General features: G+C 61.4%; 2 protein-coding genes across 2 annotated transcripts in view; one reads left to right on the forward strand and one right to left on the reverse strand.

Moving 5' to 3' along the window:
* Positions 1–6,454, reverse strand: part of COQ10A (coenzyme Q10A) — an 8,941-nt gene extending 2,487 nt beyond the window's left edge. The window contains exons 1-2 of the mRNA XM_041407650.1: positions 6,245–6,454; positions 521–777 (exon numbers count right to left, since the gene is read on the reverse strand). Of these exons, the coding sequence (XP_041263584.1) occupies positions 521–777; positions 6,245–6,454 (467 nt within the window). The remainder of the gene's footprint in view (positions 1–520; positions 778–6,244) is intronic.
* A 20-nt stretch (positions 6,455–6,474) lies between these two features.
* LOC121337495 (serine/threonine-protein phosphatase 6 regulatory ankyrin repeat subunit C) lies at positions 6,475–21,393 on the forward strand. The gene is made up of 10 exons (XM_041407637.1): positions 6,475–6,574; positions 9,160–9,243; positions 9,421–9,499; positions 11,126–11,196; positions 12,627–12,827; positions 13,886–13,973; positions 15,239–15,381; positions 17,025–17,237; positions 19,390–19,468; positions 21,275–21,393. The coding sequence occupies exons 1-10, from the start codon at positions 6,548–6,550 to the stop codon at positions 21,391–21,393; spliced, it is 1,104 nt and encodes a 367-aa protein (XP_041263571.1). The 5' UTR covers positions 6,475–6,547.
* The last annotated feature ends 498 nt before the right edge of the window (positions 21,394–21,891 follow it).

Genomic DNA, 21,891 nt, shown 5'->3' on the forward strand with positions numbered 1-21,891 from the left:
CTAAGCTATGATTTGGATTGGGGATGGGATTGGGGTCAGGGTTGGGATTGGGATTGGAGCTGGGGTTGGGATTAGGGCTGGGATTGGGGTTAGGGCTGGGTTTGGAGCTGGGCTCAGGCTCAGGCTCAGGCTCAGGCTCAGGCTCAGGCTCAGGCTCAGGCTCAGGCTCAGGCTCAGGCTCAGGCTCAGGCTCAGGCTCAGGCTCAGGCTCAGGCTCAGGCTCAGGCTCAGGCTCAGGCTCAGGCTCAGGCTCAGGCTCAGGCTCAGGCTCAGGCTCAGGCTCAGGCTCAGGCTCAGGCTCAGGCTCAGGCTCAGGCTCAGGCTCAGGCTCAGGCTCAGGCTCAGGCTCAGGCTCAGGCTCAGGCTCAGGCTCAGGCTCAGGCTCAGGCTCAGGCTCAGGCTCAGGCTCAGGCTCAGGCTCAGGCTCAGGCTCAGGCTCAGGCTCAGGCTCAGGGCTGGGTTTGGAGCTGGGCCCAGCCCCAGGCCCAGGTTTAGCCCGGCCCCAGGCCGTGTCACCCACCCGATGATGCGCCGCTCCGAGTACTCCTTGCGCTTGTTGCCGAGGCTCAGGAAGCCGCGGCTGGGCGGCGCTCGGGGCTCCGCACCCGCGGGGCCCGGCCGCTGCTGCCGCAGCCGGAGCCCGCACGGGGCCGTGTGCCTGCGGGGACACGGGCGGCACGGGCTGGCACCGGCAGCACCGGGTGGCACCGGGTGGCACCGGCAGCACCAGGTGGCACTGACAACACCCAGAGCACCCACGGCACCCACCAGCACCGGCTGTCACCGGCAGCATCAGTTGTCACCGGCAGTCATTGGGTGTCACCGACTGTCACCGGCAGTCACTGACAGCACCCACAGCACCGGCTGTCACCAGCAGTCACCGGGTGTCACCGGGTGTCACCGAGTGTCACCGGCAGTCACCGGGTGTCACACACTGTCACCAGCAGTCACTGGGTGTCACACACTGTCACCAGCAGTCACCGGGTGTCACCGGCAGTCACCGGGTGTCACCGGCTGTCACTGGTGGTACCAGCTGTCACCGGGTGTCACTGACAGCACCCACAGCACCGGCTGTCACTGGGTGTCACCAGCAGTCACTGGGTGTCACCGACTGTCACCAGCAGTCACCGGGTGTCACCAGCAGTCACCGGGTGTCACCGGCTGTCACTGGTGGTACCAGCTGTCACCGAGTGTCACTGACAGCACCCACAGCACCGGCTGTCACTGGGTGTCACCAGCAGTCACCGGGTGTCACCAGGTGTCACTGGTGGTACCAGCTGTCACCGGGTGTCACTGACAGCACCGGCAGTCATTGGGTGTCACCGACTGTCACCAGCAGTCACCGACTGTCACCAGCAGTTACCGGGTGTCACCGGCAGTCACCGGGTGTCACCGGCTGTCACTGGTGGTACCAGCTGTCACCGAGTGTCACTGACAGCACCTACAGCACTGGCTGTCACTGGGTGTCACCAGCAGTCACCGGGTGTCACCGGCAGTCACCGACCGGGTGTCACCAGCTCTGGTGGTACCAGCTGTCACCGGGTGTCACTGACAGCACCTACAGCACCGACAGTCACTGGGTGTCACTGACTGTCACCAGCAGCACCAGCTGTCACCGGTGGCACCGGCAGTCACCATGTGTCACCAGCCATCACCAGGTGTCACCGGGTGTCACCAGCTGTCACCAGCGGCAGCGGGACATGCAGCAGCCCCTTGGGACCCTTCCTGATGGACAAGGCCCTTCCCGAGCATCCCAAATCCCTCCAGAGCCTCACAGGCCCCTCCAGGGCTTCCCAGGTCCCTCCAGACCCATTCCCACCTGGCCTGGGTCCCTTCCTGATCAGCTCAGATCCCTTCCAGTCCTTCCCTGGTCCTTTCTGGACTGGCCCAGGTCCCTTCCTGACCTTCCCAAACCCTTCCTGACCTTCCCAAACCCCTCCAGACTTTCCCAAACCCCTCCAGACCATCCCAAACCCCTTCCAGACCGTCCCAGGTCCCTTCCAAACCATTCCAAGCTCCTCCAGACCATCCCAAATCCCTCCAGGCCATCCCAGGTCCCTTCCTGACCAGCTCAGGCTCTCTCCAGACGTGCCCAGGTCCCCTCCTGAACTTCCAGGTCCCTTCCAGACCATTCCAAGCCCCTTTCAGACAGCCCTGGGTCCCTTTCTGACCATCCCAAACCTCTCCAGACCATCCCAAACCCCTTCCTGAACTTCCAAACCCCTTCCACACCATCCCAGGCCCCTTCCTGACCAGCTCAGGCTCTTTCCAGACTCACCCAAGCCCCTTCCAGACCATCCCAGCTCCCTTCCAAACCATTCCAAGCTCCTCCAGACCATCCCAAACCCCTTCAGGCCATCCCAGGTCCCTTCCAGACCATCCCAGATCCCCTCCTGACCAGCTCAGGCTCTCTCCAGACTTGCCCAGGTCCCTTCCTGAACTTCCAGACCCCTTCCAGACCACCCCAAGCCCCTTCAGACCAATCCAGATCCCTTCCAGACCTTCCCACGCCCCCTCCACACCATCCCAGACCCCTTCCTGACCAGATCAGGCTCTCTCCAGGCTTGCCCAGGTCCCTTCCAACCACCCCAGGTCCCTTCCTGACCCCCCCAAACCCCTCCAGACCTGCCCAGGTCCCTTCCTGACCCCCCCAAACCCCTCCAGACCTGCCCAGGTCCCTTCCTGACCCCCCCAAACCCCTCCAGACCTGCCCAGGTCCCTTCCTGACCCCCCCAAACCCCTCCAGACCTGCCCAGGTCCCTTCCTGACCCCCCCAAACCCCTCCAGACCTGCCCAGGTCCCTTCCTGACCCCCCCAAACCCCTCCAGACCTGCCCAGGTCCCTTCCTGACCCCCCCAAACCCCTCCAGACCTGCCCAGGTCCCTTCCTGACCCCCCCAAACCCCTCCAGACCTGCCCAGGTCCCTTCCTGACCCCCCCAAACCCCTCCAGACCTGCCCAGGTCCCTTCCTGACCCCCCCAAACCCCTCCAGACCTGCCCAGGTCCCTTCCTGACCCCCCCAAACCCCTCCAGACCTGCCCAGGTCCCTTCCTGACCCCCCCAAACCCCTCCAGACCATCCCAAACCCCTTCCAGACCGTCCCAAGTCCCTTCCAGACCATCCCAGGTCCCTTCCAAACCATTCCAAGCTCCTCCAGAACACCCCAAACCCCTCCAGACCTGCCCAGGTCCCTTCCTGACAGCTCTGGGTCCCTTCCTGACCACCCCAAACCCCTCCAGACCATCCCAGATCCCCTCCTGACAGCTCTGGGTCCCTTCCAGATCATCCCAAACCCCTTCCAGACCGTCCCAAGCCCCTTCCAGCCCATCCCAGGTCCCTTCCAAACCATTCCAAGCTCCTCCAGACCACCCCAACCCCCTCCAGACCTGCCCAGGTCCCTTCCTGACAGCTCTGGGTCCCTTCCTGACCCCCCCAAACCCCTCCAGACCATCCCAGATCCCCTCCTGACCAGCTCAGGCTCTTTTCAGACCATCCCAAGTCCCTTCCAGACAGCCCCGGGTCCCCTCCCGTCCCCTCCAGCCCCTCCCGGGCCGGGAACGCCCCCGGGGGCTCGGGCCGGTGCCGGTGCTGGGGCTGGCAGGAGGAGGAGGAGGAGGAAGGTCGGGAAACCCGAGCTGGGGACAGCTAATCCCGGCGGGGACAAGCGCCCGGTGCCCCCCCGGTGACCCCCGGTGCCTCCCCGGTGCACCGTGCCGTCCCTCCGGTGCCGCTCCGGGGGGAGATCCCGGGAATTCCCCACGGGAATTCGGGAATTGTCCCTCCCCGCTGCCACCGGAGCCGCTGTCCCCGAGCAGAGGGGACACGGCCGGGTGGCCTCGGGACTGTCGCCTCGCCCGGTGACACCGGGGTTCGGTGACACCGGGCTCGGTGACACCGGGCTCGGTTCCCGCACCGGCCCGCTCCCGGTGTCCCCAGCGGGCTTTGCCCCAAGGTCAGCCCCTCCCAGCCAGTGTTCCCCACCCAGCGGCCTTCCGCGGGAACCGGGACAGCGGCCCCGCCACCACCGGGACCCCCGCGACCACCGGGACCCCCGGGCCGGCCCCGCCGGGACCCCCCGGTTCCGCCAAGGTGCCCCCGGCCCACCCCACCCCGCGAGGGTCGGGAGCGCGGGCAGGCCCGGAGGAGCCCCAGCAGCACGATCGCCGGCCCGGTGCCCCCGGGGCCGGTGTGACCTCCGCCCGCCCGCCCAGCCGCCGGGCCGCCATGACCGGGCCGGGACCGGGGCCGGGCCGGAACCGGGACCGGGCCGGGACGCGGCGCCGCCGCCGCCCTGACCTCTCACCCCGTGACGTCACCACGTCGCCATAGCGGCGGGTACGTCACGGGGCGGGGCGAGGAGACGCCCCCCGAGCGAGGGACGATGGGAGTTGTAGTCTGAGAGTGCGCGGGGTATGATGGGAAATGTAGTGCGGGTGCACCGGGACCGGGACCGGCGGGAACCAACCGGGACTGCCCCGCCCGCGGCTGCCGGGGCTGGGCTGTGCTCCAGGGGGCGCCCGGCCCAGCCTCCCACACGTGTCCCCGGTCGGTGGGTCCGGAGAGGGACGGGGAGTCCCCGGTGCCGTGTCCCGGTAACGGCCCCGCTCCGAACCGGGCAGAGGAGGCGAGAGAGACCGGGAATTCACCGTGGCTGCGGGAGCTGTGTGACCCAGAGCCGCACAGTGCAGCCCAACACACCCCAGTACCTCCCAGTGCCTCCCAGTACAGCCCAGTCCAGTTCAGCCCAGTTCCTCGCAGCACATCCCAGCACATCCCAGTACATCCCAGTACAGCCCAGTTCAGCCCAGTCCAGCCCAGTACATCCCAGTACAGCCCAGTACAGCCCAGTACAGCCCAGTACAGCCCAGTACAGCCCAGTACAGCCCAGTACAGCCCAGTACAGCCCAGTTCAGCCCAGTACATCCCAGTACAGCCCAGTTCAGCCCAGTACAGCCCAGCACATCCCAGTTCAGCCCAGTTCAGCCCAGTTCCTCGCAGCACATCCCAGTTCAGCCCAGCACATCCCAGTTCAGCCCAGTTCAGCCCAGTACATCCCAGTACAGCCCAGTTCAGCCCAGTACAGCCCAGTACAGCGCAGGCAATCAATCACCAGTCCCCCGGGACCCTCTGCCACCATTCCAGAGCCCTTTGGGACGGGGGAGCCGCTGTCCCGGGACCCCCGGGACCCCCAAGGATGGGATTCCCACCGGACAGACCCCACGGAGGGGATGGAGGTGGCACACGGGACCCCCGGGACCCTCTGCCACCATTCCAGAGCCCTTTGGGATGGAGGAGCCGCTGTCCCGGGACCCCCGCGGTCACCGACAGCCCCTCGTGGATGTCACTCCCACCGGGGACATCCCGGAGCGTGTCAGAGCAGCGACCCCCGGGACCCCCGGGATCACCGACAGCCGCTCATGGAGTGATTCCCACCGGGCACACCCAGGAGCCGAGACCCCCGGGGTTACCAACAGCCGCTCATGGAGTGATTCCCACCGGGCACATCCCGGAGCAGCGACCCCCGGGGTTACCGAGAGCCCCTCGTGGGTGCCGTTCCCACCAGACACACCCCGGAGCCGCGACCCCCGGGACCCCCGGGGTCACCGACAGCCGCTCATGGAGTGATTCCCACAGGGCACACCCCGGAGCAGCGACCCCCGGGACCCCCGGGGTTACCGAGAGCCCCTCGTGCCCGGGACCCCCGGGATCACCGACAGCCGCTCATGGAGTGATTCCCACCGGGCACACCCCGGAGCCGAGACCCCCGGGGTTACCGACAGCCGCTCATGGAGTGATTCCCACCGGGCACATCCAGGAGCAGCGACCCCCGGGGTTACGGAGAGCCCCTCGTGGGTGCCGTTCCCACCAGACACACCCCGGAGCCGCGACCCCCGGGACCCCCGGGATCACCGACAGCCGCTCATGGAGTGATTCCCACCGGGCACATCCCGGAGCAGCGACCCCCGGGGTTACCGACAGCCGCTCATGGAGTGATTCCCACCGGGCACACCCCGGAGCCGAGACCCCCGGGGTTACCGACAGCCGCTCATGGAGTGATTCCCACCGGGCACATCCCGGAGCAGCGACCCCCGGGGTTACCGAGAGCCCCTCGTGGGTGCCGTTCCCACCAGACACACCCCGGAGCCGCGACCCCCGGGACCCCCGGGGTCACCGACAGCCGCTCATGGAGTGATTCCCACAGGGGACATCCCGGAGCAGCGACCCCCGGGACCCCCGGGGTTACCGAGAGCCCCTCGTGGGTGCCGTTCCCACCGGGCACACCCCGGAGCCGCGACCCCGGCCCCTCTCCCGCCGCCCTTCGCGCCGGGGCCGCCGCCGCCCGCAGCCCCCCGCCCTCTCCTCGCGCGTGCCCCAGCGATGCCGCCGTGCCGGGGCCGCCCCCGCTGCCGCCGTCCCCGTCGGCGGCGGCGCTCGGGGCCGGTGGGCGGCGCATCCCCGGCGCTCCATCCCCGCCCCGCAGCCGCCCGAGCGGAGCCGCCGCGGCCGGACCCGATGCCGGGAGCTGGGCGCTGAGGGCGGCCCCGACATGGGGGTTCTCAGCATCACGGACCAGGTACGGCCGCCGCCTCGTCCTCCCCTCCCTGCTCCCGCGCCGCCGCCGCCGCCGCCGCCGCCGCGCCTCGCCCGGGCCGCGCCGCTACCGCCCCAGGCCGCGGGCCCCGCTCCGCCGAGCCCTCCCCGCCGCTCCCGGCCCCGCCGCAGCCCCGGGAAGGGACGGGGTCGCCGTTCGCTGCCGTTCATGCCGGGCCCAGCGCGGCCCGGGCCGGGAACGGGAGAGCGCCGGGGATGGGAGCCTCGGGAGGGAACCCCCGGGTCGGGAACGGGAGAACAGCGGGGGTCTCTGCGCCGGGGATGTGAAGCATTAAAGGGGGATCCTGCCCCGGGAGAGCCCCGGGAGTGGGACCCCCGGAACCGGGAACGGCGGAGCCCCCGGGATGGGATATCCCGGGCCGGGAACGGGAGAATCCCGGGGGTGGGACACCTGGGTCGGGAATGGGAGAGCCCCAGGAATGGCAGAATCCCGGGAATGGAACCCCCGGGCCGGAACGGGAGAGCCCCGGGAATGGGACCCCCTACCCTGGAACGGGAGAGCCCCGGGAATGGCAGAATCCCGGGAATGGCAGAACCCCGGGAATGGCAGAACCCCGGGAATGGGACCCCCGGCCCAGGAACGGGAGAGCCCCGGGAATGGCAGAATCCCGGGAATGGCAGAATCCCGGGAATGGGACCCCCGACCCTGGAACGGGAGAGCCCCGGGAATGGCAGAATCCCGGGAATGGCAGAACCCCGGGAATGGCAGAACCCCAGGAATGGGACCCCCGGGCCGGGAACGGGAGAACCCCGGGAATGGGACCCCCAGGCCGGGAACGGGAGAGCCCCGGGAATGGCAGAACCCCGGGAATGGGGACCCCTGGCCCAGGAACGGGAGAGCCCCGGGAACGGCAGAACCCCGGGAATGGGACCCCCGGGCCGGGAATGTGAAGCATCACAGGGGGATCCTGCCCCAGGAGAGCCCCGGGAATGGGACCCCCGACCCTGGGGACCCTCGGAGCATCGAGGGAGGATCCCGGTCCTGGGACCCCCCGGCCCGGGAATGGCGGAGCCCCCGGGAATGGGACCATGGGATCGGGAATGGGAGATTCCTGGGGATGGCAGAACCCCGGGAATGGGAAACCTGGATTGGGAATGGGAGATCCCTGGGGTTGGGACGTCTGGATCAGGAATGGGAGAATCCCAGGAACGGGAGAACCCCGGGAATGGGAGAACCCTGGGAATGGGATTCTCTCCGGCCCTGGAACGGGAGAATCCCGGGAATGGGACACCGGGAGCAGGAACAGGAGATCCCTGGGGTTGGGATACCTGGATCGGGAACAGGAGAACCCCGGGAGTGGGAGAACCCTGGGAATGGGACCCCTGGATTGGGAACAGGAGATCCCTGGGGTTGGAACACCTGGATCGGGAACAGGAGAACCCCGGGAGTGGGAGAACCCTGGGAATGGGTTCCCCTGGCCCTGGAACAGGAGAATCCCAGGAATGGGACACTGGGATCAGGAGATGCCAGGAATGGGAGAACCCTGGGATTGGCAGAACCCCAGGAATGGGAGAATCTTGGAAATGGGAGAATCCTAGGATTGGAAGAACCCCGGGACTGGGATCCTTGGCCCTGGAATGGGAGAATCCAGGGAATGGGACACCTGGATTGTGAGCAGGAGATCCCCAGGGTTGAGACACCTGGGTCAGGAGCAGGAGAACCCTGGGATTGGGAGAATCCCAGGAATGGGAGAACCCCAGGAACAGGAGAACTCTGGGGTTGGGACCCCTGGATCGGGAACAGGAGAACCCCGGGAATGGCAGAACCCCGTTCCAGCTGTGTCCCTGTCACTGTCACCTCTCCTTGTGTCCCCACCACTGTCACCCCTCATTCCAGCTGTGTCCCTGTCACTGTCACCCCTCGTTCCAGCTGTGTCACTGTCACCTCTCCTTCTGTCCCCCCCACTGTCACCCCTCGTTCCAGCTGTGTCCCTGTCACTGTCACCCCTCATTCCAGCTGTGTCCCCTGTCACTGTCACCCCTCATTGTGTCCCCTGTCACTGTCACCCCCATTCCAGCTGTGTCCCTGTCACTGTCACCCCTCATTCCAGCTGTGTCCCCTGTCACTGTCACCCCTCATTGTGTCCCCTGTCACTGTCACCCCCATTCCAGCTGTGTCCCTGTCACTGTCACCCCTCGTTGTGTCCCCACCACTGTCGCCCCTCGTTCCGCCTGTGTCACTGTCACCTCTCCTTCTGTCCCCACCACTGTCCCCCCCGTTCCAGCTGTGTCCCCATTACTGTCACCCCCGTTCCAGCTGTGTCCCTGTCACTGTCCCCCCCCCTCCCGCCCCGTCCCTGTCACTCTCCCCCCACTGTCACCCCCGCTGCAGCTGTGTCCCTGTCACTGTCACCCCCGTTCCAGCTGTGTTCCTGTTATTGTCACCCCTCATTGTGTCCCTGTCACTGTCACCCCCGCTGCAGCTGTGTCCCTGTCACTGTCACCCCCCGTTCCAGCTGTGTTCCTGTTATTGTCACCCCTCATTGTGTCCCTGTCACTGTCACCCCCGTTCCAGCTGTGTCACTGTCACCTCTGCTGTCCCTGCAGCCCCCTCTGGTCCAAGCCATCTTCAACCGGGATGTGGAGGAGGTTCGGTCGCTGCTCAATCAGAAGGAGAACATCAATGTGCTGGTGAGGGCTCTGCTGCTGCCCCCCAAACCCTCCTGGCCCTCGCTCAGGGCTCCCCAGGTCCCATCAATCCCATCCCATCCCATCCCAAAATCCCATCCTATCAAAACCATCCCATCCCCATCCCCCAGTCCCTCCCAGCCCCCTCAGCTCACGGATGTTTCCCCCGTGCCCCTGCAGGACCAGGAACGCCGGACCCCGCTCCACGCTGCTGCCTACATCGGAGACGTTGCAATCCTCGAGCTGCTCATCCTGTCAGGTGACAGCCAGGGGCACCCCAAAGCGACCCCCAAAATCTGGGGGGTGCAGCAGGACGGGCTCGGACCCCCCAAAACCCCCCCGAGCTCACGGGGTGGCAGCCAGGGCGGGATTAGGGAACGGTGGCCCTAAAAGGTTTGCACGTTTTGGGAAAGGTGGAGACAGAGCCAGGAGGGGGATGTGGGGTGCTGGAGGAGGAGGGGGATGCTCAACCAGTGTTATCCCCTAAAATCCCCTAAAATCTGTGGGGATCTGGAAAATCCCTTAAAATCTGTGGATCCCAGAGGAAATCCCCTAAAATCTGTGGAGATCTGGAAAATCCCCTAAAATCTGTGGGGTGCTGGAGGAGGATGGAGATGCTCAGCCACCTGGTCCCCTAAAATCTGTGGGGATCTTCAAAATCCCCTAAAATCTCTGAGGATCTGGAAAATCCCCTAAAATCTGTGGATCCCAGAGAAAATCCCCTGAGATCTGTGGGTATCCGGAAAATCCCCTAAGATCTGTGGGGATCTGGAAAATCCCCCAAAATCTGTGGATCCCAGAGAAAATCCCCTAAAATCTGTGGGGTCCTGGAAAATCCCCTAAAATCTGTGGGGTGCTGGAGGTGGGGGATGCTCAGAGGAGCAGTTCCACTTGATCTCAGAAAAATCCCCTAAAATCTGTGGGGTCCTGGAAAATCCCCTAAAATCTGTGGGGTGCTGGAGGAGGATGGGGATGCTCAGCCACCTGATCCCCTAAAATCCCCTAAAATCTGTGGGGATCTGGAAAATCCCTTAAAATCTGTGGATCCCAGAGGAAATCCCCTAAAATCTGTGGAGATCTGGAAAATCCCCTAAAATCTGTGAATCCCAGAGAAGATCTCCTAAAATCTGTGGGAATCTGGAAAATGCCCTAAAATCTGTGGGGTCCTGGAAAATCCCCTAAAATCTGTGAAGTGCTGGAGAAGGAGGGGGATGCTCAGCTACTTAATCCCAGAGAAAATGCCCTAAAATCTGTGGGGTCCTGGAAAATCCCCTAAAATCTGTGGGGTGCTGGAGGAGGGGGATGCTCAGCCACCTGATCCCAAAGATGCCCTTGATCCCCTGAGTTTTTGGGGTTACCCTTGGGATTCAGGGTGTCCCCATCAGATTTTGGGGGTGGCCCTGGGGTGTAGGGACCCACTGTTGTGTTTTGGGGACCCTCGTGGGTTACAGTGTCCCTGTTGTGTTTGGGGATGCTTTTGGGGTTCAGGGAGCCCCTGTTGGGTTTTGGGGACACTTTTGGGGTACAGGGAGCTCCTGTTGGTTTTTGGGGACACCTTTGGGGTGCAGAGTGTCCCTGTTATATTTTGGGGTTACCCTTGGGTTACAGAGTGTCTCTGTTATATTGTGGGGATGCTTTTGGGGTACAGGGAGCCCCTGTTGGGTTTTGGGGACACCTTTGGGGTTCATCGTGCCCCTGTTGGGTTTTGGGTTTGGGGAATTCCAGAAAACTCCCAACAAAATAAAATCTGGTACATTCCTCTCCAGCTGCAAATCCCCATGGAGATATTCCCTGCCTCCTGTGGGGCTCTGGGCAGCAGGGGGAGGCAGCTTTGGGGTTTTTTGGGGTGCTGGGACCCCGCTGAGGTGCTGTGTGCTCCCCACAGGTGCTAACGTGAACGCCAAGGACACGGTGTGGCTGACGCCGCTGCACCGCGCCGCGGCCTCGCGCCACGAGGTGGGTGCTGGGGGCAGGAATTCCTGTGGGAACTGGGCTGCTCTGGGGGAAAAAGGGGATTTTCTGCTCCCCTTTTTCTCCTCCGGGGTTTGGGGAGTGCAGAAAGTTCTGGGGAGGGCTGGGAAAAAAAAAAAAATCCTCATTGGTTGTCTTCACTCTGTCGCTCAGGGATTTCTCTGCTGGTGGTTTGGGGGTTTGGGCACCCCTGCTGATTTTCTGGGAATTTGGGAGTTTTGGTGTTTTGGCATCCCTGATGATTCTCTGGGAATTTGGGGATTTGGGCATCCTTGCTGCTGCTTCTCTGGGAATTTTGGAATTTGGGGGTTTGGGCACCCCTGCTGCTGATTTTCTGGGAATTTGGGGTTTGGGGGTTTGGTCACCCCTGCTGTTTCTTCTTTGGGGATTTGGGAGTTTTGGGGTTTGGGCACCCCTGCTGCTGATTCTCTGGGAATTTGGGGTTTGGGGGTTTGGGCACCCCTGCTGCTTCTCTGGGAATTTGGGGGTTTGGGAACCCCTGCTGCTTCTCTGGGAATTTGGGGTTTGTACACCCTCATTTTTCCACCTGAGAAGTTCTGGCCTGCCCAGCTCCCCAGAGGAACTTTCCCAAAATGCTTTTCCTACCTGGAGCTCTCTCTGTGGGGTGGCTGGGTTGGTTTTTTGGGTCCCTGGGAGTGAAGATCCATGGGGTTGGGATCCCTGGAAGAGGGAGGGGAAGTCTTGAAGCCAAAGCCTGGGCAGGAGCAGAGGGAAATAAATGTCAAATGTAGGTCAGTGGGTCAGGTTTGTCACCCCTGGGCCCTGCTGAGTCACCAGGGAACGTTCACTCCCAGTTCCTCACGTGGTTCCTCCGGGGTTTTCCTCCCCCCAGCCAGGATTCCTGGCTGGGATGGGGTGGAATGAGCCCACCTGGCTCAGGTCCCACCTGGGAATGGAGCTGGAGCAGCCCAGGTGAGGGTGGGGAGTTCCCAGAGTCCCAGGAGGTTTGAGGTGGGGAAAGATCTCCAAGTGCAAGGTGGGACTGATCCCCACCAGGGTGGGGGCTCCAAACCTCCCTGGGCACTTCCAAAGCCTCACAGCCCTTTCCAGGAGGAAATTCCTCCTGATGTCCACCCTGACCCTCTCCTGGAGGAATTTAATCGCTGTCCCCATGGCTGGGACAGCCCAGCTGCCATCCTGGCCACACCAATCCAACCCCAGGACCTTTCCCAGTGGGAATATCCCTTCTTGGAGAGAAATCCCTACCCGTGGCTTTGGGGTGGACAGGGACACAGACAGCTCCTTCCCTTGGGGGAAATCCCATAGTGGGAAATCCCACAGTGGGAAATCCCACAGTGGGAAATCCCACAGAAGGGAATCCCACAGCTCTGGGATCAGCAGGAATTGGGATCTGGGGCCGTGCCCGAGCCTTTCCCTACTGTGCCACCCCACAGAAAGCCCTCCACCTGCTCCTGAAGCACTCGGCCGATGTCAATGCCCGCGACAAGCACTGGCAGACGCCGCTGCACGTGGCCGCCGCCAACCGGGCCACCAAGTGCGTGGAGGCGCTGGTGCCGCTGCTCAGCACCGTCAACGTGGCCGACCGCACCGGGCGCACGGCGCTGCACCACGCCGTGCACAGCGGCCACCTCGAGGTGCCCCGGGGACGGGGCGGGCGGGCACGTCAGGGTGGGCAGGGATGGGCAGGGGCATCGGTGTGGGAAGGGACAGGGACAGGGAGGGACATTGGGGTGGGCAGGGATGGGCAGGGGCATCGGGGTGGGAAGGGACAGGGAGAGACAGGGACATTGGGGTGGGCAGCAGGGGCATCAGGGTGGGAAGGGATGGGGAGGGACAAGGGTGGGAAGGGACAGGGACAGGGAGGGACATTGGGGTGGGCAGGGATGGGCAGGGACAGGGGTGGGAAGGGACAGGGAGAGACAGGGACATTGGGGTGGGCAGCAGGGACATCAGGCTGGGCAGGGACAGGGGTGGGCAGGGACAGAGCAGGAGGGATGTTGGGGTGGACAGGGGCATCAGGGTGGGCAGGGATGGGCAGGGACAGGAGTGGGAAGGGACAGGGACAGGCAGGGACATTGGGGTGGCCAGCAGGGACGGGTGTGCAGGGATGGGCAGGGACAGGGGTGGGAAGGGACAGGGACAGGGGTGGGCAGGGACATTGGGGTGGGCAGCAGGGACATCAGGGTGGGCAGGGACAGGGGTGGGAAGGGACAGGGAGAGGCAGGGACATTGGGGTGGGCAGCAGGGACATCAGGGTGGGCAGGGACAGGGGCAGGAGTGGGCAGGGACGTTGGGGTGGACAGGGACAGGGATGTGCAGGGACATCAGGGTGGGCAGCAGGGACAGAGGTGGGCAGGTTCGTTGGAGCTGACAGGGGCAGGGCTGCACAGGAACAGGGGTGGGCAGAGAAATTGGGGTGGACAGGGACATCGGGGTGGGCAGGGGCAGGGGTGGACAATGGGGATGTTGGGGTGGAGAGGGACAGGGACAGGCAGGGACATTGGGGGGGGCAGCAGGGACGTCAGGGTGGGCAGGGGCATTGGGGTGACCCCAGATGTCAGAGTGGCCAGAGACATCAGGGTCAGCATGGACAGGGACATTGGGGTGGCCAGGGCCATCGGGGTGGCCAGGGACATTGGGGTGGGCAGGGACATGGGGGTGGCCCTGCTCATGCTGTCCCCACACCCCGCAGATGGTGAACCTGCTGCTCAACAAAGGTGCCAGCCCCAGCACGTGTGACAAGAAGGACAGGCAGCCCCTGCACTGGGCAGCCTTCCTGGGTAGGTGCTCCCTGCTGCTTTCACCTCCCTCTCCTGCTCTCCACTCCCTCTCTCCCTTCCCTTTTCCATCCCTCACATTTCTTTCATCCATTTCTCCCATCCTTCCTCTCCATCTCTCCTTCCTTTCCATCTCTCCTGTTCCTCCTCTCCAGCCCCTCTCCCTTCCTTCCCTCCCAATCCCACAAGAATTCCCCTCCCTATGTTTCCCATCTCTCCCATTTTCCCCCATCTCTCCCATGTTTCCCATCTCTCTCATTCCTCCTCTCCATCCTTCCCATTCCTCCTCTCTCTCATTCCCCCTCTTCTTCTCTCCCATCCTTTCCCTCCATCTCTCCCATCCCTTCTCTCCATCTCTCCCCTATTCCTTCTCTCCACCTCTCCCTCCTCTCCCTCTCTCCCATTTTTCTCTCCATCTCTCCCATTTCCTTCATCCATCTTCCCCATTCCTCTTGTCCATCTCTCCCTTTTTCTCCATCTCTCCTGTTCCTTCTCTCCCAGTGTCACAAGAATTCCCCTCTCTGGTGTCCCCTTCTCCCCAGTGTCCCCTTCTCCCAGTGTCCCCCATCTCCCCCCAGTGTCACCATTTCCCTGGTGTCCCCATCTCCCTGGTGTCCTCATCTCCCCCCAGTGTCCCCAGTGTCCCCATGTCCCCAGTGTCCCCCATGTCCCCAGTGTTCCCATCTCCCTGATGTCCCCACCTCCCCAGTGTCCCCCAAGTGTCCCCCATGTCCCTGGTGTCCCCCATGTCCCCAGTGTCCCCATCTCCCTGACGTCCCCACCTCCCCAGTGTCCCCCATCTCCCAGTGTGTCCCCATCTCCCCATTGTCCCCCATATCTCCCGTTTTTCCCCACCTCCCCAGTGTCCCCCATCTCCCAGTGTGTCCCCATCTCCCCATTGTCCCCCATATCTCCCGTTTTTCCCCACCTCCCCAGTGTCCCCAGTCTCCCTGTTGTCCCCGTTGTCCCCGTTGTCCCTGGTGTCCCTGGTGTCCCGGTGCTGTCACGGCTGTCCCCCCAGGTCACCTGGAGGTGCTGAAGCTGCTGGTGGCACGCGGGGCCGATGTCATGTGCAAGGACAGGAAGGGTTACACGCTGCTGCACACGGCGGCCGCCAGCGGCCAGATGCAGTGTCTCCATCTCCCCAGTGTCCCCATCTCCCCCCAGTGTTCCCATCTCCCTGGTGTCCCCACTTCCCCAGTGTCCCCAGTCTCCCCGTTGTCCCTGGTGTCCCTGGTGTCCCGGTGCTGTCACGGCTGTCCCCCCAGGTCACCTGGAGGTGCTGAAGCTGCTGGTGGCACGCGGGGCCGATGTCATGTGCAAGGACAGGAAGGGTTACACGCTGCTGCACACGGCGGCCGCCAGCGGCCAGATCGAGGTCGTGCGTCACCTCCTCAGGCTGGGGGTGGAGGTGAGACCCCCAGGGACCTGCCCAGGGGGGTCTGGGGCTGGGAAACGTGGGGACAGCAGCTGGAGAGGTGGAGAGGTGGCAGGAGTTTTGGGTGGTGGCAGAAACCTTGGTGGGTCTCAAAGTCGAGGTCGTGCATCACCTCCTCAGGCTGGGGGTGGAGGTGAGACCCCCAGGGACCTGCCCAGGGGGGTCTGGGGCTGGGAAACATGGGGACAGCAGCTGGAGAGGTGGTGGCAGGAGCTTTGGGTGGTGGCAGAAACCTTGGTGGTTCTCAAAATGCCAAATCTCAAATCCTTTGGACTTCATTTCTGTAGATCCAAATTCCGTCAGCCCTGAGCAGTGACGGGAGCCCTGGGTGGTTCTCAGCTGCCTTTTTCCCTCCGAGATCCCAAATCCTGTGGGCTTTGTTCCTCACAAAGTTCAAGGATCCAAATTCCTTCCCCCTGGGGGCTGACAGGGGCCCTGGGTCGTCCTCAGCTGCCTTTTTCCCTCCTAGATCCCAAATCCTGTGGGCTTTGTTCCTCACAAAGTTCAAGGAACCAAATTCCTTCCCCCTGGGGGCTGACAGGGGCCCTGGGTCGTTCTCAGCTGCCTTTTTCCCTCCGAGATCCCAAATCCTGTGGGCTTTGTTCCTCACAAAGATCAAGGAACCAAATTCCTTCCCCTTGGGTGCTGACAGGGGCCCTGGGTCGGTCTCAGCTGCCTTTTTCCCTCCTAGATCCCAAATCCTGTGGGTTTGGTTGATCTCTGAGATCAAGGAACCAAATTCCTTCCCCCTGGGTGGTGACAGAAGCTTTGGGTTCTCCTCATCCACCTTTCCCCATCTGGAACCCCCAAACCCCACGGACCCCACAGATCCCATCGACCCCACAAACCCCACAGACCCCACGGATCCCACAGACTCCACAGACCCCATGGACCCACAAACCCCACAGACCCCACGGATCCCACAGACTCCACAGACCCCATGGACCCCACAGACCCCATGGACCCCAAAAAGCCCACAGACCTCATGGGCTCCACAGACCTCAGGGACCCCACAGACCCCACAGACCCCATGGACTCCACAGCCCCCACAAACCCCACAGACTCCATGGACTCCACAGACCTCAGGGACCCCACAGATCCAATGGATTCTGCAGGCCCCACAAACTCCACGGCCCCCACAAACCTCACAGACCCTATAGACCCCACAGCCCCCACAGATCCCACAGCCCCCACAAACCCCACAGACCTCATGGACACGACAGCCCCACAGATCCACAGCCCCCACAAACCCCACAGATCCAGTGGATCCCACATCCCACACAAACCCCACAGACCCCACATCCCCCACAGACCCTACAGATCCAATGGATCCCACATCCCACACAAACCACACAAACCCCACATCCCCCACAAACCCCACAGATCCAATGGATCCCACAGCCCCCACAGACACCACAGATCCAATGGATCCCACAGCCCCCACAGCCCCCACAAACCCCACAGATCCAATGGATCCCACAGCCCCACAAACCCCACTGATCCAATGGATCCCACGTCCCACACAAACCCCACAGCCCCCACAAACCCCACAGATCCAATGGATCCCACATCCCACACAGCCCCCACAGCCCCCACAAACCCCGCGTGTCCCGCAGATCGACGAGCCCAACTCCTTCGGGAACACGGCGCTGCACATCGCCTGCTACATGGGCCAGGACGCGGTGGCCAACGAGCTGGTCAACGTGGGCGCCAACGTCAACCAGCCCAACGAGAAGGGCTTCACCCCGCTGCACTTCGCCGCCGTCTCCACCAACGGCGCCCTGTGCCTGGAGATCCTGGTCAACAACGGCGCCGACGTCAACTTCCAGGTGGGCACCGAGGGCTTGGGGTGGGGTTGGGTTGGGGTGTGGTATGGGATTCTTGGGATTTGGGGTCAGGGATGGTCATGGGGTGTGGTTACAGGTATGGGATCCTTGGGATTTGGGGTCAAGGGGTGATGGGGTGTGGTTCCAGGTATGGGGCATCGGGGTTTGGAGTCAGGGGGTGTTGGGGTGTGGTTATGGGTATGCGATCCTTGGGATCTGGGGTCTGGGATGGTCATGGGGTGTGGTTACGGGTATGGGATCCTTGGGATTTGGGGTCAGGGATGGTGTTGGGGTGTGGTTATAGGTATGGGATCCTTGGGATTTGGGGTCAGGGATGGTGTTGGGGTGTGGTTATAGGTATGGGATCCTTGGGATTTGGGGTCAGGGATGGTGTTGGGGTGTGGCTTCAGGTCAGGGATCCTTAGGATTTGGGGTTAGGGATGGTGTTGGGGTGTGGCTTCAGGTCAGGGATCCTTAGGATTTGGGGTTAGGGATGGTGTTGGGGTGTGGCTTCAGGTCAGGGATCCTTAGGATTTGGGGTTAGGGATGGTGTTGGGGTGTGGCTTCAGGTCAGGGATCCTTAGGATTTGGGGTTAGGGATGGTGTTGGGGTGTGGCTTCAGGTCAGGGATCCTTAGGATTTGGGGTTAGGGATGGTGTTGGGGTGTGGCTTCAGGTCAGGGATCCTTAGGATTTGGGGTTAGGGATGGTGTTGGGGTGTGGTTCCAGGTATGGGATCCTTGGGATTTGGGGTTAGGTGGGGAAGGTGTTGGGGTGTGGTTTGGGGAAGGTGTTGGGGTGTGGTTACAGGTATGGGATCTTTGGGATCTGGGGTCAGGGATGGTGTTGGGGTGTGGTTCCAGGTATGGGATCCTTTGGATTTGGGGTCAGGGATGGTCTTGGGCTGTCATTCCTGGTATGGGATCTTTGGGATCTGGGGTCAGGGATGGTCTTGGGGTGTGGTTCCAGGTGAGGGACATCAGGGTTTGGGGTCAGGGGGCGTTGGGGTGTGGCTCCAGTTCAGGGATCCTCAAAATTTTGGGGTTGGATGGATGGGGAAGGTGTTGGCGTGTGGCTGAGCCCCTCCTAGGGGTGTTGGGTGGTTTTTGGGGAGGTTTTGGGATTTTTGTTGGTTTTGGGCTGTGGCTGAGCCCCTCCTGGGGGTGGTTTCAGGTTTTTGGGGAGGTTTTGGGATTTTTGTTGCTTTTGGGCTGTGGCTGAGCCCCTCCTGGGCGTGGTTTCAGGTTTTTGGGGTGGTTTAGGCATTTTTGGTGCTTTTGGGCTGTGGCTGAGCTACTCCTGTGGGCGTTGTTGTGTTTTTTGGGGTGGTTTCAGGTTTTTGAGGGGTTTTGGGGTGTGGTTGAGCCCCTCCTGTGGGCATTGTTGTGTTTTTTGGGATGGTTTCAGGTTTTTGAGGAGGTTTTGGGGTGTGGTTGAGCCCCTCCTGGGGTCGTTGTTGTGGTTTTTGGGGTGGTTTTGGGTTTTTGGGGTTGTTTAGGTTTTTTGGGAGGTTTTGGATTTTTGGGCTGTGGCTGAGCTCCTCCTGTGGGCGTTGTTGTGTTTTTTGGGGTGGTTTCGGGTTTCTGGGGAGGTTTTGGGATTTTTGTTGCTTTTGGGCTGTGGCTGAGCTCCTCCTGTGGGCATTGTTGTGTTTTTTGGGGTGGTTTAGGCATTTTTGGGGAGGTTTTGGGATTTTTGTTGGTTTTGGGCTGTGGCTGAGCCCCTCCTAGGGGTGTTGGGTGGTTTTGGGGTGGTTTTGTGTTTTTGGGGTGATTTTGGGGTGTGGCTGAGCCCCTCCTAGGGGTGTTGGGTGGTTTTGGGGTGGTTTTGTGTTTTTGGGGTGATTTTGGGGTGTGGCTGAGCCCCTCCTGTGGGCGTTGTTGTGTTTTTTGGGGTGGTTTCAGGCTTTTGAGGGGTTTTGGGGTGTGGTTGAGCCCCTCCTGTGGGCATTGTTGTGTTTTTTGGGTGGTTTCGGGTTTTTGGGGTGGTTTCGGGTTTTTGGGGAGGTTTTGGGATTTTTGTTGCTTTTGGGCTGTGGCTGAGCCCCTCCTGGGGTCGTTGTTGTGGTTTTTGGGGTGGTTTTGGGTTTCTGGGGAGGTTTTGGGATTTTTGTTGCTTTCGGGCCGTGGCTGAGCCCCTCCTGGGGGTCCCTGCAGAGCAAGGAAGGGAAGAGCCCCCTGCACATGGCGGCGATCCACGGACGGTTCACGCGCTCGCAGATCCTCATCCAGAACGGTCAGTGAGACCTCCCTGCTTCATCCCAAATTTTCCTGGAGCTCCCAGGACCTCCTGGGGGCTCAGGGAGGGGGGTTCACACCCTCCCAAGTCATCACCCAAACTCCCCAGGGGGATCTTGAGGTGTTTTTCCCAATGTTCCTGTCACAAAATTGCAGTATTCCCATCAGATCTTTCAGTATTCCAATGTTTTTCCAAATATTCCCATCAGTTCCTCCAAAATTCCAATATTTTTCCCGAAATTCCTCTCAGAAATCTCCAATATTCCAATATTTTCCCAATATTCCCATCAGATCTTTCAATATTCCAATATTTTTCCCAAAATTCCTCTCAGAAATCTCCAAAATTCTAATATTTTTCCCAAAATTCCTCTCAGAAATCTCCAAAATTCCAATATTTTTCCCAAAATTCCCATCAGATCTTTCAAAATTCCAATGTTTTTCCCAAAATTCCCATCAGATCCTCCAATATTCCAATATTTCTCCCAATATTCCCATTACATCCTCCAGAATTCCAGGATTTTGGATCTGGGGCTGTCCCTGGGGTGGAAATTCCAGGATTTTGGCTCTGGGGTGGGAATTCCAGGATTTCAGTGCTGGGACCATCCCTGGTTTGGACATTCCAGAATTTTTGAGCCCGTATCTGTCCCCGGGTGTGGAAATCCCAAGATTTTGTCTCTGGGGTGGGAATTCTGGGATTTTGGAGCCAGTATCTGTCCCCGGGTTTGGAAATTCGAGGATTTTGTCTCTGGGGTGGGAATTCCGGGATTTTGGAGCCGGGGCCATCCCTGGTTTGGAAATTCCAGAATTTTTGAGCCCATATCTGTCCCTGGGTTCGGAAATTCCAGGATTTTGGATCTGGGGTGGGAATTCTGGGATTTGGGAGCCCGGATCCGTCCCCGGGTTTGGAAATCCCAGGATTTTGTCTCTGGAGTGGGAATTCTGGGATTTGGGAGCCCGGATCCGTCCCCGGGTTTGGAAATCCCAGGATTTTGTCTCTGGAGTGGGAATTCTGGGATTTGGGAGCCCGGATCCGTCCCCGGGTTTGGAAATCCCAGGATTTTGTCTCTGGAGTGGGAATTCTGGGATTTGGGAGCCCGGATCCGTCCCCGGGTTTGGAAATCCCAGGATTTTGTCTCTGGAGTGGGAATTCTGGGATTTGGGAGCCCGGATCCGTCCCCGGGTTTGGAAATTCCAGAATTTTGCCTCTGGGGTGGAAATTCTGGGATTTTGGAGCCCAAATCCATCCCCAGGTTTGGAAATCGCAGGATTTTGTCTCTGGGGTGGGAATTCTGGGATTTGGGAGCCCGGATCCGTCCCCAGGTTTGGAAATTCCAGGGTCTTGGCTCTGGGGTGGAAATTCTGGGATTTTGGATCTGGGGTGGGAATTTGGGGATTTCAGAGCCCGGGGCCATCCCTGGGTTTGGAAATCCCAGGATTTTGTCTCTGGGGTGGGAATTCTGGGATATCAGAGCCCGGGGCCATCCCTGGTTTGGAGCTTCCAGAATTTTTGAGTCCATATCTGTCCCTGGGTTTGGAAATCCCAGGATTTTGTCTCTGGGGTGGGAATTCTGGGATTTCAGAGCCCGGGGCCATCCCTGGGTTGGAAATTCTGGGATTTTGGAGCCCGAATCCATCCCCAGGTTTGGAAATTCCAGAATTTTGTCTCTGGGGTGGAAATTCTGGGATTTTGGAGCCCGGATCCATCCCCGGGTTTGGAAATCCCAGGACTTTGTCTCTGGGGTGGGAATTGTGGGATTTGGGAGCCCGGAATGTTCCGGAGCAGAGCAGAGGCTGTGCCCCGCAGGCAGTGAGATCGACTGTGCTGACAAGTACGGCAATACCCCCCTGCACGTCGCTGCTAGATACGGCCACGAGCTGCTAATTAGTACGCTAATGACCAATGGTGCTGACACTGCCAGGTGAGCCCGGGCTGGCCCTTCCAGAACCTTCTGGGGGGGTCATGGGAGGGTCCTGGAAGGGTCATGGGAGGGTCCTGGGGTGTTCTGGGCTCCTAAAGGGTCTTGGAAGGGTTCTAGGGGTGTTCTGGGAGGGTCCTGGAAGGGTTTCCAGAATGTTCTGGGCTCCTAAAGGGTCTTGGAAGGGTTCTAGGGGTGTTCTGGGAGGGTCCTGGGAAGGTTTCTAGAATGTTCTGAGCTCCTGGAAGGGTTCCCAGAGTGTCCTGGAAGGGTTTCTAGAATGTTCTGAGCTCTTTTTGGGTCCTGGAAGGGTCCTGGGGGTGTTCTGGGAGGGTCCTGGAAGGGTTTCCAGAATGTTCTGGGCTCCTAAAGGGTCTTGGAAGGGTTCTAGGGGTGTTCTGGGAGGGTCCTGGAAGGGTTTCCAGAATGTTCTGGGCTCTTTTTGGGCCCTGGAAGGGTCCTGGGGGTGTTCTGGGAGGGTCCTGGAAGGGTTTCCAGGATGTTC

This window comes from Onychostruthus taczanowskii, unplaced genomic scaffold (assembly GCF_017590055.1).
Source record: "Onychostruthus taczanowskii isolate IOZ18803 unplaced genomic scaffold, ASM1759005v1 scaffold271, whole genome shotgun sequence".
NCBI lineage: Eukaryota > Metazoa > Chordata > Aves > Passeriformes > Passeridae > Onychostruthus > Onychostruthus taczanowskii.

What these genes read in the sequence shown, in the direction of transcription:
- LOC121337495 (XM_041407637.1), top strand. Translation starts at nt 6,548, where the DNA reads ATGGGGGTTCTCAGCATCACGGACCAG. An exon ending in AGGAGAACATCAATGTGCTG is followed by an intron (nt 9,244 to 9,420) that starts GTGAGGGCTCTG and finishes GTGCCCCTGCAG; the next exon opens with GACCAGGAACGCCGGACCCC. An exon ending in GCAGATCCTCATCCAGAACG is followed by an intron (nt 19,469 to 21,274) that starts GTCAGTGAGACC and finishes TGTGCCCCGCAG; the next exon opens with GCAGTGAGATCGACTGTGCT.